At 46.1% G+C, this 16,940-nt stretch overlaps 1 protein-coding gene across 5 annotated transcripts in view; it reads right to left on the bottom strand.

The window, feature by feature from the left end:
* Nucleotides 1–16,940, bottom strand: part of Ikbkb (inhibitor of nuclear factor kappa B kinase subunit beta) — a 54,648-nt gene that overhangs the window by 18,491 nt on the left and 19,217 nt on the right. For all 5 annotated transcript variants that reach the window (XM_004669018.2, XM_045131160.1, XM_045131161.1 and 2 more), the window contains 4 exons: nt 10,505–10,593; nt 8,131–8,220; nt 7,101–7,225; nt 4,832–4,939 (listed from right to left, as the gene is read on the bottom strand). In XM_004669018.2, the coding sequence (XP_004669075.1) occupies nt 4,832–4,939; nt 7,101–7,225; nt 8,131–8,220; nt 10,505–10,593 (412 nt within the window). The remainder of the gene's footprint in view (nt 1–4,831; nt 4,940–7,100; nt 7,226–8,130; nt 8,221–10,504; nt 10,594–16,940) is intronic.

Below are 16,940 nucleotides of genomic sequence, written 5' to 3'. Positions count from 1 at the left end.
GCCTGGTATGAGTGAGGTCTATGCTCATTTGCATGCATGTGTACACATGTGTGCATGCACACGCAGCACAGTACTTTGTAGGCTAGCCCTGCTTCTTAACTAAATGTGAGAGCAATGAAAATCTGGCAACGGTGAAGTTTACGAACTCTCAACAATGGAATATCAAGATCCAGTGTGTGATGATGCTGAGAACAAGTCCAGCCGAGCGAGTGCTGGGTTTCTGGCAGGGCGCACTCCTGGTGCTCCAGCACCTGCACCGCAGCTGCGGTTCTGAGCACGCAACATGCGCTTCCTGCGTGACACGGGCGGTCACGCCAGCTCAGGTGAGACCAGCGGGTGTCATGAGCAGCAGTGCTTTCATTTCACACACCACGCATTCTGTTCTTATAGAAACAAAATGCTTTCATAAGAGAAAACGAAACCTTTTAATATTTTTCTACCATCATTCATCTGCATGTAAATATCAAATTAGTGTATCTTGGGGTTTAGTAAATGTTTGCTTTTAAAAATAGGCATTTGGATGGGCGTGGTGGCACACATGTTTAATCCGAGCACTTGGGAGGCAGAGGTAGGAGGATTGCTGTGAGTTCGAGGCCCACCCTGACACTACATAGTGAATTTCAGGTCAGCCTGGACCAGAGTGAGACCCTACCTCAAAAAACAAAACAAAACAAAACAAAAAAGATATTTGTCTTGTTAAAAAAAAAAGTTAGGTGAATTTTGGCTTAGAATTAAGAGAATGTCTAGCAATTTCTGAAATTGACCTAATCATATTTCTGCAATTTTATCTTCTTTATTTTTGCAAAGAAACCTTTTCAAGATTGACAATTATAAAATCAAAATATCACCTAATAAAACATTAATAATGTATGGCTTTAATCTCAGCACTCAGGAGGCAGAGGTAGGAGGATTGCCTTAAATTCGAAACCACCCTGAGAATTCACAGTGAAGTCCAGGTCAGTTTGGGCAAGAGTGAGACTCTACTTTGAAAATCCATAAAACCTTCTTCTAGCCCAGAGTGACTTGGAATTCGCTATGTAGTCTCAGGGTGGCCTCGAACTCATGGTGATCCTCCTACCTCTGCCTCCTGAGTGCTGGGACTATAGGGGTGTGCCACCACGACCAGCTCAAGAAAAAGAAAAAAACAAAACTTTTTAATATGCTCTACATCCTATAAAGTACATTTAGTCAAGGGTAGAGAATGCTGCCCAGTTGGTAGCGTGCTTGCTTAACAAACACAAAGCCCTGGGCTTGATCCCCAGCACCTTGTAAGCCAGGCTGGGAGGATGAAGGTGATGCATGCCTATAATCTCACTATTGAGGTGGCAGCAAGAAGATCAAAAGTTCAAGGTCGGGGGCTGCAGAGATGGCTTAGTGGTTAAGGCACTTGCCTGCGAAGCCTGAGGACCCAGGTTTGATTTTCCAGGATCCACGTAAAGCCAGATGCACAAGGTGGCACATAAATCTGCAAATGCATTTGGAGTTCATTTGCAGTGGCTGGCGGTCCTGATATGCTTGCACTCTCCCCCACCCCCCAGATGCACACACAGATAAATAAATTAAAAAAACATTTTTTAAAATGTTCAAGGTCATCCTCAGCTACAAAGTGAGTTTGAGGCAAGCCTGGGACATATGAGACTCTATCTCAAAAATAAAACAAAATAAATGCCGGGCGTGGTGGCACACGCCTTTAATCCCAGCACTCGGGAGGCAGAAGTAGGAGGATTTCCATGAGTGTGAGGCCACCCAGAGACTACAGAGTGAATTCCAGGTCAGCCTGGGCTAAAGTAAGACCCTACCTTGAAAAAACAAACAAACAAAAAACAACAACAGGGCTGGAGAGATGGCTTAGTGGTTAAGCGCTTGCCTGTGAAGCCTAAGGACCCCGGTTCGAGGCTCGGTTCCCCAGGTCCCACGTTAGCCAGATGCACAAGGGGGCGCACACGTCTGGAGTTCGTTTGCAGAGGCTGGAAGCCCTGGCGCGCCCATTCTCTCTCTCTCCCTCTATCTGTCTTTCTCTCTGTGTCTGTTGCTCTCAAATAAATAAATTAAAAAAAAAAAAAACAAAATAAAAGCCCCTGCAAATATTTAGCCATAATTTAATTCTCCATGTAAAAATAAACCAAGCTGGGCATGGTGGCTCACACCTTTAATCCTACTGCTTGGAAGGCAAAGGTAGGAGCATCTCTGTGAGTTCAAGACCAGCATGGAACTATAGAATGAGTTCCAGGTGAGCCTGGGATAGAGTGAGGCCCTATCTCAAAACAAAAAAATTAGCGCATCAATCACGCTAGTATGTAAATTAGCTTTTGCTTTTAATAAACAGTAACATTTGATGTTATATGAAATAATTTTAAAATAATTTTTAATAATTTATTATCAGTCATCTATATGCCCAGAGTCACATAAAAATTTCTTGATCTTGAGAAAAAAGGAGAAAGTCTGCTGAACACCCTTCTTCCACGTCTGCCTCCAGACTGAGGGACAACACAATGGCTGCAACTGCCACTCTCATGGCCACACCTCAGAGTGGCCTCACTAAGTAAGTAGCCCAGGTAGGCCTCAAGCCCAAGATTCTCCTGCCTCAGTCTCCTGAGTGCTGGAATTACAGTCAAAAAGATTTAAAATTTTCTAACAGAAAAAGTTAATTAGTCAATTAAAAAAAGAAAAACGAGGGCTGGAGAGATGGCTTAGCGGTTAAGCGCTCGCCTATGAAGCCTATGGACCCCGGTTCGAGGCTTGGTTCCCCAGGTCCCACGTTAGCCAGATGCACAAGGGGGCGCACGCGTCTGGAGTTCGTTTGCAGAGGCTGGAAGCCCTGGCGCGCCCATTCTCTCTCTCTCCCTCTATCTGTCTTTCTCTCTGTGTCTGTTGCTCTCAAATAAATAAATAAATAATGAACAAAAAAATATTAAAAAAAAAAAAAGAAAAACGATAATCTTAAAGACATGCTTTAAAAAAAATAGATGGGAAAAATTCTTAAAAAAAAAAAGCTGGTTCTGAAGAGGGGTGACAAGCAGAAAGCTGAAGCAGTCTGGACTAGACCCTGTGCTCTGACCTCACCCATTCTCTGAGTACCTGACGGAGGCACGTGGACACAGCCACATTTGTCCTGGCCTCCTTCAACCACTCAGACCTCTTCTAAAGCCAACCCTTTTGAACTTCACCATCATCTACCCATGGCCTTCCCTTCACATTCCAGTACGTCCAACATAATCACATGTAGCACTTCTCCCTGTCCTCTACTACTCATGGCGACCAGCACCCATGTGGTTTCCACGTGTGGTTGCCTGACAGCTCTTGTGTGTCCCAAACCCAGTTCTAGTCCACTGGTTAGCCGCTTATATTTGGGATCTAAAACTATACCCTGACTGTGGGAAGCCATGCTGGCTTTATCAGGCTTTGCTGTGTCAGCTACTGTGGGAAGCCTTGCTGGCTTTATCAGGCTTTGCTGTGTCAGCTTGTTTACTGCTTTTGTATCCTAATTGTCTGTGCATGAGCACATGATGTTATCCTAACATGGCTGCTCACCTATCCCGATTGGGTGATGCATAGTCAACTGATGAGACTTAAGCCAATCAGACGACACTACACAATCATCTGACCACTAGTATATAAGCTTGGGGCTCTGTAGGGTCAGGGTCCTTCTCTCTTTCAGTCTGGAGCTCCCAATAAAGTGTGCTTGAGAAGAATCCTGTTGTTGTTGTTCTTCCTGCTGGCGGGAGGGGCGCAACACCTGACACCACTCAAACCTCAAAGATTTATTTAAGTCAGACCAGGAGTGCACAGAGAAGTCATGTATAATCTTGTGGTGGTGAATCTCTGGTCGTCAACTTTACAGGTATTAGAATCACTGTGGAAACAAATCCCTGGTCATGTCTGAGAGGGAGTTTTCTAGATTAGATTAGTTGAGGTGGGAGCCACCGCCAACTGTAGGTGGCACCATCTCATGGGTTCCTGGACTGTATGAAAAGGAGGGAGCTGGCGGAGCATGTGGCATTTGCCATCCACTCGTCTTCACTGTTGGACTGAATGTGACCAGCTTCCTGCCCCTGCCATGCTTTCCCCACCTTTCCTCCCTTAAACTCATTTTTTTGTTTTGTTTTGTTTTGGGTTTTTGAAGTAGGGTCTCACTCTGGTCTAGGCTGATCTGGAATTAACTCTGTAGTCTCAGGGTGGCCTTGAACTCACGGCGATCCTCCTACCTCTGTCTCCCCAGTGCTGGGATTAAAGGCGTGCGCCACCACGCCCTGCTTAAAGTCATTTCTGTTAAGTATTTTGTCCCAGCAATGAAAGCCCACTGTAAGAATTCCTAGCCTTAAATGGTTTCCTGTGGAGGAGACAAACCCTATTCAGAAGTGAGGATAACTAAAGGTAGAGAGCACTAGAGATCGTAAACCCTACAAATACACTGGGGGCTAAAGACAGAACATTCACATACAGCACTTGCCTAGCAGACACAGTCTTGGGTTCCATCTCCAGCACAGCAAAAACCAACCATTCAACAACAGAGATGAAGAATGGGAATCCAGTCTATGCTTTTTTTCCAAGGTAGGATCTCACTAGCTCAGGCTGACCTGGAATTCACTCAAATTCTCAGGTGGCCTTGAACTCATAGCGATCCTCCTACCTCTGCCTCTTGTGTGCTGGGATTAAAGGTGTGCACAACCATGCTCGGCAAGTCCATGTTTCATGTTGAGATAGACTAGGTCAAGTTCTTAGTCACAGAGTGATAACCTGATAACCTATTCAGTAGTTATAAGATGCCATGTGAAGCCTGTATTTCCAAAAAAGGAAGAAACACGTAGAAAACAAGTGCACTGTGCTTTACCTGTTGAGATTATTGGGGTAGGGTAATGAACTTGAAAATTTCACTGTTCCATTCAAGTCTTCACTAACAACGATGTCCATTTCACTCTTCTGCCGGACTTTGGAATGCCTGTAAAGGTGCCATGTTATTAAGATGTCCTTCAAGGCACTCAGTGGTCACGATTCTTTTAACATTTGTAAGTAATATCACATTGCAAATGGACACCTTTGAAATAAGGGTCAGTATGCTGGTAAGATGGTTTGAGTACTTATGGATGGTGTACACTGTGGTTGAGGTGTAACTCAGTGTACAGTGGGTCCTTAGCATGAGTGAGGACAGAGTTAATCTCTAGCACCACATTAAAAACCAAAACAAGGAGCTGGGGAGATGGCTTGCAAAGCCTGCCAGCCTGGGTTAGATTCCCCAGTACCCAGGTAAAGCTGGATGCACAGAGTGGCATATATATCTGGGTTTGCAGTGCTAAGAAGCCCCAGTGTGACCATACATTCTTTCTGTCTCTCAAATAAAAAACAAACAACAAAATAAAACAAACAGCCCCCCCCCCACACAAAAGCCATTGTCAGAAGGAGATTTTGAAGGACAGACTCTGGAAGCAGGAGTGAAAGGGCATCCTTGGATACCTATCAAGTTTGAGACTAGACTGGGCTACATGAGACCCTGTTTCAAACAAACCATTTTCATGGTATAATTATGTACCCATTGAAATGTTAATGTTTTTATATTAATCTCGAAAAATGATGACCACCAGGCAAATGGCCAGATTTGTGTGCTTTTGGAAGGCATGTGTTTAAAGCACCTTCCTGGAGAGCAGCATAATTTGCTAATTCCATTCCTAGAAATGTGCTCCAGGGAAGTAGCAGTGGATGTACAAGGATCTACATGATACTTAGCGCCATTTTCAGGAGTAAAAACCATAAACCATCCAGTCTTCCAACAACAGGGAGTTACATGAAGTTCAGTACAGCCACTGGGTGGAATACCAAACAGATCTTCTAAATAACACGGGAAGACCTACAGCATGTTGAATGAGTGTGAACGCGGGTTATATCCAACAGTATCATCAGCTGGTTTTGTTTGTAACACACAGCAATGTTCTTAACGATCGTTTCCAGGCTGTCTGATGGCAGTTGACTCTTGTGTTAAGTGTTTCTAGCTTTAGTGTGTGTGCTACTAAAGCGAATACTCTTGATTACTTCTCTATTTCCCAAAAGCACAAATGAGGGTGGAAGAGATGGCTTAGCGGTTAAGCGCTTGCCTGTGAAGCCTAAGGACCCCGGTTCGAGGCTCGGTTCCCCAGGTCCCACGTTAGCCAGATGCACAAGGGGGCGCACGCATCTGGAGTTCGTTTGCAGAGGCTGGAAGCCCTGGTGCGCCCATTCTCTCTCCCTCTATCTGTCTTTCTCTGTGTCTGTTGCTCTCAAATAAATAAATAAATTAATTAAAAAAAAAGCACAAATGAAAACAAAGTAATCTGTGGGGTAATAAACTGTATGTGTATGATACACTCAGTCTCCTGACAAGGATTTCTTTTCTTTCTTTTTTTTTTTTTTTTTTTGGTGCTATAAATGAACTGGCTCTGAAAGAAATTTCAGTGTAAAATGTTTTAAAGACATATTCAGGACAGTGTTCAAATGTTCTAATAGCTCTGGTGGGTAAGGGAGAAACAAAATCAAACAGGCATGTCAATCTGATTGTGTGTGTAGTGGTTATAAACATCCCCAATACACATAAAACTAGGGGCATCATCAGGTGTCTTTGGGGAGGGAGACCAGGTGGTTGGAAGACTTGTGTGAGATGACTTTTCACACCATATTTTTCATACTTTAAAACATAGTAAGCAATAAATTTAAACTTATTGCTCAGCAAAACCCCTTTAAGCAAAAAATTTTACATGAAGATTCACTGTTGATAATTTCACTACCTTTCCTCATTACCTGCTGTGTGTACACATCCTTTTACACCTTGCTAAGACAACGTTTGCAGTGTGAGCGCGCAGACACACAGCGCTCCGTAAGCACACTGACCACAGAGCAGCAGCAGCAGCAGTGACTTGGTATTCTACGTACAGATGTTACCACAGCTGCTTTCTTGTCCAAGGGTGAGTAGCTTGAGTTACCCACAGACGGGTCTTAAGGCAAGACAAACCAGACTTCTCAGGCCTGGACTGCAGCACCCAGCACAGGGCACTGGGGTGGGGGGGACGGCAAAGATGAGCCCAGGGCTCACGACTTGCTTAAGGCAATCCTCTCGCCTGAGCTGGTCTACTCACCACTGCACAGGCTGCCAGTTGGGGAGGAACGGCCGGAAGCCAGTGATGCACTCGAAGGCCAAGGTGCCAAAGCTCCAGTAGTCCACGGTCACAGTGTACTTCTGCTGCTCCAGCAGCTCAGGGGCCTGCAACGCACGGGGCACACCCAGATGCCCTTCTGCTGGAACAGCCGCCAACTCATCGCAAGGTGCCCACTCCTCCCACCTTCACCGCCACAGCACAGGCACATCCACTCTAGGGCAGGGAGGTGACAAGCTGAGCAGGTGCACTGAGGAATTTCTGTACCTCACCCTCTAATGTTGAAAAAAGGGCTAAGGACTCAACCCTGAGGGCTCACTTTCAGGCAGATTAGAGTAAATCAATTATGTATTCCTCTGCCTTAATTTCTCCCCTTTTAAAAACTAGGGCTACAGCATTTCGGGTGCTTACTGAAGGCTACATGGAAAGCCTAGTCATGGGTGCTGTGCAGAGATGAGACAGGCTATGAGTGACAAAGGAAAATGACACCTCCTGTGTACACACACTGAACCAAGTAACCCTGAATCAAGTGGCATGTAGCCACACAACGGGTCGAAGTATTTACCATCAAGGAGAAAAAGCCAGATGCATGGCTGCTACCCTGAGCACATTGCCTAGCATACAGCATACGTCTCCTGAACGTGTGACTTGAATAGCGCGTTAGCCCAGAAGAGGGGAGATCAGAGCCCCACCTTCTTCCTCACAAGACCTCACAGAGCTGAAGCCTGTACAGACCAGACCCGTGTGAGTCTAGTTAGAGGTTCTTTCTTTCCAGAGGTTACAGGATCTATGCTTATCACTTCAGTGATGGGACTGGATCCTTCCAGAGGAAATCTCCTGGCAGAAAACACTGGCATGGGCAGCATGCTTCTGAGCTCACACAACCACTCCTATACACCTTGTAAACATCCACATTGCCAGCAAGACTGAGAAGCAGGCAGTCAAGGATGGAGAGCCCCACTGACATGGACATCAGAGAAACTGAGAAACAAACATATGACCCATTTCTCACCAGGTACTGTAGGGTTCCCACAAACGAAGTACACAGACTGCCCTGATCCAGTTCCTTGGCATAGCCTAGGTCAATAATTTTGTGTATTAACTGAAAAACAACAAAGAAAAAGCAGAAATCTGAGGGTTATGAGAATACAGTGTTGGGGCCACTGCCTGCCTCAGAGCTAGCATGAGTAACTGAGTTCAATCCCCTATACTCATATGCCAGGAAGTAACATCCAAGGGTATACTCTGGCATGAACGAGTATGTGTGTATGTGTGTGTACTTTCGTGGGGGGGGGGGTACACATATCATAGTGCAAATGTGGAGTCAGAGGACAGCTCCAAGTGTCAATCCTCACCTTCTACCTTTCTAAGGCAGGATCCCTTACTGTTGTCCATCACTGTGTTCACCAGGCTGATGGGCCCATAAGCTTCCAGAAAATTCTCTTGGCCTCCCTTTTCACTGTAGGCACCCTGGGATTACAGGTACCTGACCCATTGTCGGGCTTTCCATGTGGGTTTTGGGGATCTGAACTCAGACACTCACTTTCATGGCAAGTACTTAACCTACTGAGTCATGTCCCTAGTCCAAAAGTGTATGTATGTATGCATGTATGTTTTTGTATGTGTATATATATAGTATGTATGTATGTACATATACATACATACATACACATATATCCTTATACAAGGATTCAGATCATTTGCCATTAGAACAGAGATACTTTTGAATTCCCAAGGGGTATTAGATCCCAAATTCTTTTTTTTTTTTTTTTTTTGCAAAGGGCTGGAAAGATGGCCCAGGTTTTTTTTTTTAATTAATTAATTTATTTGAGAGCGACAGACACAGAGAGAAAGACAGATAGAGGGAGAGAGAGAATGGGCGCGCCAGGGCTTCCAGCCTCTGCAAACGAACTCCAGACGCGTGCGCCCCCTTGTGCATCTGGCTAACGTGGGACCTGGGGAACCGAGCCTCGAACCGGGGTCCTTAGGCTTCACAGGCAAGCGCTTAACCGCTAAGCCATCTCTCCAGCCCAGATCCCAAATTCTTAAAGCCATCATATTCATAAAAGATTGCCCTTGACATATGGTGGTTTAGGGTAACAGGAAACATACTCTATAAAAAGGCTGGGCTCATGTTCTCTTTTGGTCTAAAGAGACCACACAACAGCCTTCCAGATCATCAAACCTGGATGTTTTTAACGTGGAAGACTAGGCCAGCCCCTGCTAAGGACATTCCTCAGAACTACTGGCAAGGATGAACGTGTCTGAGGCTGAGGAGATGGTTCACAGGTACGAGCACTTGCTACCCAAGCAATTCCTCAGCACCAGTGTAAACAGCTGAGTGTGGTCTCAGTCCTGTGGAGAATGGAGACAGGAGAAGAGGGGACCCCTGGGGCCGTGCTCAGCCAGTTTGACGATGACAGCAGCTCTGGGTCAGTGAAAGACTCCATCTCAAGGAAACACATGGACGATCGACAGACCAGAGGACACCTGATGTTCTTCTCCAGCCTCCTTGTGTGCATGCATGGGACATGTGTATCTGTACACACAACACACACACACATAGCATTGTGTGGAAGAAAAGGGGAGGGAAGGGAAGGATAAGTGAACTTGCCATAGCCCTGAGTTGGGCCAAGCTTGCTGAGGGCAGCCGTAGTAAGAGGGATGAGTGGCCTGTGTTTACTCCAGATGAAAAAACAAAGTAGGAAAAGACCACAGCATTGAGCTCACCACCACACCTAAGCAGGGTAGGCAATGATAAACTGGACCAGGTCCGAGATGAATGGATGCCTGTGCCACGTGTCTCTTCTCAGCCCTATCCACAACTAACTCCAGCAGGTTTCCATTTCAGCATCAGAAGTTGAGGATCACAAAACAAATGGAAAGCAAGAGTCTTCTAAGAAGTGTTGTGACTGAAGGGAGGATGACAAATATCACTTTCCTTCTCAGACTCCTGCAAATCTGGCAAGTAGCAATGTGATTTACTCAAACTCTGCCTCAATCTGTCAGCAAGAACAGTTTGCTGGACTTTGTTTCCAATCAAAATTTTCTTGGGCTAAGAAATGGCTCAGCATTTAAGACACTTGTCTGCAAAGCCTAATGACCTGGGTTCAGTTCCCCATTACCCATGTAATGGCCAGATGCACCAAGTGGTGCACACATCTGGAGTTCATTAGCAGCAGCTGGAGGCCCTGGTCTGTCCATTCTTTCTGTCTGTCTCTCTTGTCTCTATCCCTTTCTGCTTAAAAAAAAAAAAAAAAAAAAATTAAAAACAAATTCTCTGATAACACAGCGTGACTCAAGGAAGGTAAATACAAGCAAAGCACAGCCGTCCACCGCCGGGCAGCCCTGCGAGGCAGCCCCCACACTCCAGGAAGAGCACTCACTCTTTGCTCTCCTTGCTGCAGAACAATGTTTTCTGGCTTCAGATCTCGATGGATGATTCTGTTTTCATGAAGGTATCTAAGAGCAGATGCTGAGGGAGAACAAAGGGGAGTGAATTTTTATTATGCCTAGAAATTGCTTTTCATTTCAGAATCGTCTACCCTTAAAGATAAACATAGTGTTTCCCTGAAACAGATTCTGACTTTTGATGCACAAACTAGTAGTGGATGAAAGGTGACTGGGGCAGATGCTCCTCAGAGGGGACAGAATGAGGTGTGGCTAGAACAGAATTGTAAGATTTAGGCTATATGCATCTTAACTTGTACTATTAGATCTTTCTGATGATGCATGAGAAGTTTTTTTGTATCTCAGTGAAAGTGCATTCCTGTTTTCACATTACAATGCTTCCTGAATTCTCTAGTAAATATTGTGGTCATACAATCTGAATTTCCATAACATCCCACTCAGCTTCAAAGAGGAAGTGAGAGTATGAGAAGGACAGAGAACAGAACACACTGACAGCTCAGTGCATATTTTCCATGTGCTCCGCATTGGCAGGTTCTGTGAGGGACAATAGACATTCACCACTCTAAAGAGTGCAGGATCTATGGGCTGGAGAGATGGCTTAGGAGTTAAGGCATTTGCCTGAGAAGCCTAAGGACCCAGGTTTGATTTCCCAGTACCCATGTAGGCCAGATGCACAGGGTGGCCCATGTGCCTGGAGTTCATTTGCAGTGGCCAGAGGCCTTGGCACACCTGTTCTCTTTTTCTCTATCTCTCATAAATAAATACAATATTTTTAATAACAACAAAGTACAGAATCTAGTTGGCAAAGAGGCAGCTACGAAGTTAGTCTACACCTACAGCTTCTGCTGTGAAGGGCAGATGTGATAATAGGACCCAAGGGTACAATGGCTCAGAGCACCGGGGACCCATCTGCAGCTAAGACTCCAGAACATAATATTTTATCTGTAAGATAAGTTAAACGACTTTAACAGAAGTACTAGCAAAGTTGAGAGTGTGAACAAGATAAGGTGGAATAAATATTGGAAAGATGAAATTATCCCTATGTAGAGATAATAGATAAACCTGGAAGATTTAGTAAGGTGGTTAGAAACTAAAGTATTTACAAACAAGTAGGTCTTTCCTACATCAGCTTATCCAGATGAGAAAGGATTCCATTAACATTAGCAACAAAAATTCTGAAACACCATACAGTAAGTCCAACAAAAAGCTGTGTTAGTGCCGGGCATGGTGGTGCATCTCCCAAAACTTGGGAGGCAGAAGTAGGAGGATCGCTGTGAGTTCAAGGTCAGCCTGAGACTCCATAATGAATTCCAGGTCAGGCTGGGCTAGAGTGAGACCCTACCTGGGGAAAAAAAAAAAAAAAAGTTGTGGTATGTGAGAAAAGCTACATGGCACTCAGGAGGCAGGGGAAGGAGGAGGATCTCTGTGAGATCAAGGCCACCCTAAGGCTCCGTAGTGAATTCCTGGACTACTGTGAGACTCTACCTCGAAAAACAAAACAAAATAACAAGAACAAAAAGCCTGTCTCAAGCCCAGAGAAATTAACCTGGCTTGAGCTGGATGGAAAATGCAACATTAAGATTAAGAAAATACTGTCATGTCTGGGATTTATTTTTTTTAAAAAAATCTCTCAACACCTGGTCATAGTGATAACATGTATCTATAACAATTAAAAAGTATACCCTTACAACCCCTAAAAACTGAGTCAATTCTTCATGTTCCAATTGCAGAAACTAACTATGAGAAGCACTCATTTTCAGGCTACAGTACGGGGCTGAGGACGGAGCTCAGTGGAAAGCACTTGCTAGCATGCTTTCCAGTTTAGTAATGAAGCAAACAGAAGTAAACACTACCTGCCTCCCTCCATTTTCTGGACTACCCAGGGGCATGTCCCAGTATGGACTCTGCAGAGGGGCCCAGTGCAATACCTGTGGCAGGTATGGCGATGTGTCCTAGTATTGAATTGACTCTGCACAGAGAAGTCTGGTGCAGCTCCTGTGGCAGGCACAGTGGCATTTTCTTGTACAGACTCCATGCAGAGAGGTCCAGTGTAGCACCTACGGTGGGCACAGTGGCGGGTCCTAGTATGGTATCTCTCTGTAGAGAGATGCGGCGCAGCAAGTGCAGCTGGCGCACAGTACCCACACCAGCGACCGTGCTCTCCTCTGGTGTAGGCTAAGAATATGACAAGCTGGTGCCCTCACTGCCAAAGCAGAATTTTAAGTCACACTCTGTGTATTCTTCAGATGACCAACCCCAAGTTAAAGGAATGGATGGGGGCAGCTAGACTTCTGTCGAGGAAAGTGTTTTGGAAGGGCCATCCTTATGAATCCCTACCTTCAACACTACAAGTCTCAAGATTCACTAAGCTCCCCTCAGAACACTTGCTTAACATATATTTCATGGAGAAGATATGAAAAGAAAAATGGGCCACATGTTTGAGACAGGGATTAGAAGAAAAAGCAAAGAAAGAAACAATCGGTGGGGGCTGAGGATGTAGCTTAGTGGCAGATAACCTGCCTAGCATGCACAAAGCCCTGGCGCGTGTTCACTCCTTAGTGGGGGAGGAAGTAGAGAGAGGAGTGGGGAAAGGCTTAGGACAGACACACAGAGAGAGCAAAGAGGGAGAGAGCAGGGAGGAACAAAGAGGAGAGAATGGAAAGAAAGAGAGGAGGAAGATGGGGAGGGATGGGAAGGGAGGCTAGTTAATTGATGGGTGGTGCAAGTCGCTGCTACTTAGAGGAGAGAATGGAAAGAAAGAGAGGAGAAAGATGGGGAGGGAGGCTAGTTAGCCGATGGGTGGTCCAAGTCACCGCTACTTAGGAAGAACAACAGGGTGTCTGTGGTCTCGATCAAAACCAGCTGGGTTCTTGCCCACCATGAACCACCAAATTTGTCACTGGGCTTTCCAGGCGAAACAGACTGGAAGGCCAAGTTGGATATGTTGAGGCAGACTTAGTCTGGCTCAAGGTTTCTTGGCTAAAATAGGCTCAATGACTAACTGGCAAGGCACAATAGCAGCAAGACCAACTGTGCAAACTCATTCTCATATCTGCTCCAAGTCCTTGAAGAGCGAAGGAATGCTAAGGGAAAAGAGAGTGACGGGAGGCTGAGGGGCCGGGGCGCGCCGAATGTGCACAGGGGAGCAGGAGGAGGGAAAACAGGCTCTGTCCTGTATATACATGGTAAGCGGGCTACCATGGCTGAAGAGAAAGGCAAGGTGCAGAAGTCTGACCATCACCGAACAGCAAACCATGATGAGAGTGTCTGTTCAGCTGGTGTGAGGGTGCACACCTGCACTTCCAGCACTCAGGAGGCCGAGGCAGGACTGCTCTGAGTTTGAGGCCAGCCTGCACTATAGTGAGGCCTTCCCTCAGAAAACCAAAAGGATGGTGGTGCACATCTTTAATCCCAGCACTCGGGAGGCAGAGGTGGGAGGACTGCCCTGAGTTCGAGGCCACCCTGAGACTACAGAGTGAATTCCAGGTCAGCCTGGACTACAGTGAGACCCTACCTCAAAAAACAAAAACAAACGAACAACAACAACAAAAAAAAAACAAAAAAAAAACACCCAAAACAAAACAAAACAAAAAAAGGACGGGCTACTGAAATGGCTTAGTGGTTAGGCACTTACCTACAAAGCCTAAGGACTTAGGTTCAATTCCCCATTACCCACATAAGCCAGATGATAAGGTGGCACATATGTCTGGAGTTTGTTTGCAGTGGCTAGAGGGCCTGGTGTGTTCATTCTCTCTTTCTCTCTCTCAAATAAGTAAGTGAATAAAATAAAAGATTCTGACACTTTAAAAAAAAGGACAAAAAACGGGGCTGGAGACATGGCTTAGCGGTTAAGCGCTTGCCTGTGAAGCCTAAGGACCCCGGTTCGAGGCTCGGTTCCCCAGGTCCCACGTTAGCCAGATGCACAAGGGGGCACACGCGTCTGGAGTTCGTTTGCAGTGGCTGGAAGCCCTGGCGCGCCCATTCTCTCTCTCCCCCTCTATCTGTCTTTCTCTCTGTGTCTGTCGCTCTCAAAATAAAAATACTTAAAAAAAAAAAGACAAAAAACCAAAAGGAGGCTCATGAGGAGCTGGCTGAGCAGTTAAAGGCACTTGCTTGCAAAGCCTGCTAGCGCAGGTCCAGTTCTCCAGCCACCTATACCAAGACAGGTGAGTGCTCATTTGCAACACGCACATATACGCAAGGCAGACACCCAGATGAAGGGAGCGGAGCGTGGTGGCGCATGCCTTTACTCCCAGTACTTGGAAGACTGATGGCAGGAGGATGTTGAAAGTTCAAAGCTAGCCTGGAGCTACAGAGCGAGTTCCAAGCCAGCCTGGACTAGAGTGAGGTCCTGCCTTGAAAAACAAAACAAAACAAAACAAAACAACCAAACAAAACCCAAAGGAAAGTGCCCTTTCAAAAGATGGATGAGCAAAATGCTAATAAAGAGGCCAGTTCAAGGTCATGACAGTGATCTTCGGTGTTGTGGAAATAGGCAGGCAGTGTGGACAGACAGGCCCAGGAAGGTTCATACCTTGTGGAGGAGCCAGCAAAGGAGAGAAGCCAGAATGGAAAGCCAGTTGTCTTCCCTCTTGTTGTTATTATAATATGTTAATCTGGCTGTTTACCATTTCTAATAATCACCTTTTGTTACAGTCAACAGTCGGGTCAGACCAGACCAGTCCCCTCAACAGCAAGCACATTCACAGTGGGGAAATACTAGAGTATCCATCCTTCCCATGGGAGAAGAGTGCTCCCTGCCCTCGCTCCATGTGCTGAGACCCCCCCTTCTGCTGACTGCCGGGGCGCTGTTTACCCGCTGGGGGCAGCTCCGACAGGGGCTGAGACAGTCATCTGGGGTAAAGCCAGGGACCAGGATTCCTGAAGGCTCCTAAGACAAGACTGTCCATGCTATAGATGCCCCATAAAGGTAGAACCTTTAAGAGGAAGGGACTAATGAGACACTTTCCAGCCACTGGGAGTGCTCCTGGGGATCGTGGGACCCCAGCCCCTTACTCTTCCTCTCATTTCACCCTGGCCCTAGGCAGCTCTGCTCCACCACTCACGCCTCCCATGATGCACTCCTTCTTACAGGCACCCACATAACAGGGCGCAATAACCATAGCCTGAAAACTGTAAACCTGTGAGCAAAAGTGAAACTTTTCTCTTCCCAAGTTGACTGTCTTGGGTATTTGTTACAGCAACAGAAAGTGGAATAGCACAATGAACCACTGGAGAACAAGGAAGACTAATTCCTTCTATGCTCCTTGTATAAGGCCATGGCAGCCGCACAAAGTGGGTCCCCATGTATTAGGGATCCCCTGGTCCCAGCCCCAGCTCTGGAAGTAGGAAGTGCTGGCACCTGTCCCTCCATTCTGGTTTCTCAGGAGTTTGCTCCTTCACTGGCAGAAAGAAACATATCAGTATTTCCCAAAGGATATGGGCAAGAGTATTTAGTCAATGTAAACAGAATTTCCTTGAGTTTTTCAGAATCAGAGTTAAGTGGAAGTCCAATTGATTCCAGATACCTCTGACGTTGGCCAGTTTAAGGCAATGGTCTGAGGGGTTTGCACAGGAGGCACCCTTGTGTGTTTGTGAGGTATCTGCCTGTTGTTTTCTTGGCAACTTAACCTTCACTGGAAGAGTCCTACCCTCCTCTGTTATCATGATGAAGCTTTGTGTGGGGTCTGTGGGAGGCCAGGGCCCAGAGATTAGGGCCAGACAACTTTAATTCAGAAGAGAAGGCAAAGAAATCTGGAGCCTGTGGCTGGGGGTGTGGCTTGGCCACTTACCTACAGTCAACCTGGCAGAGAAAAGCAGTGACTCCAACTAAGGCAGTGAGGAGACAGCACTCAGAACAAACTAGAACAAAAAATGCTCAGGACTTGTTTCAAAATACACAAGAGTTGTGTCTGACTCAGCCCTGAGACTGTTACAGAAGGACTAAATCTGATGTCAGCCTCATTCACAAATCAGAACAAGGATCAAGTAAGACAAACACACCAGCCAGCAAGCTCACCCTTGCCCTCAACCACAGGATCAAGGCGTGGGACTGCACCTCTGAAGTGACTGGGCTAGAAATGGGTCTGGGGAAGGTCAGCCAATACCAGGCAGGGAGCCTTAGGCTCCCACCTGCTAGGTTTGCTGGATCCAGTCTCAGCTCATAATCCATATTAGGGACCAAGGGTTTTCGGAAGACAGCCAAACATCCAAAGCCAGAAGGGGAAGGAAATGAGCAAGGGACATACATTTGCTCACAAATGCTTTCTTGCCAGGAACAGAGCCTGTGCTAAGAGTTTGTGTATACCACCTCTCTGAAGCTCAACGATCCTAGTGAGAAGAGCGATGCACCCATTTTACAGCTAAGAAAACCATCACCATGTAGCAGGTTCCAAGTCACACTGCTAGTAA

This window comes from Jaculus jaculus, chromosome 12 (genome assembly GCF_020740685.1).
Source record: "Jaculus jaculus isolate mJacJac1 chromosome 12, mJacJac1.mat.Y.cur, whole genome shotgun sequence".
Lineage (NCBI taxonomy): Eukaryota > Metazoa > Chordata > Mammalia > Rodentia > Dipodidae > Jaculus > Jaculus jaculus.
The sequence above is the reverse complement of the archived record's forward strand: the minus strand, read 5'-3'. Positions and strand labels throughout refer to the sequence as shown.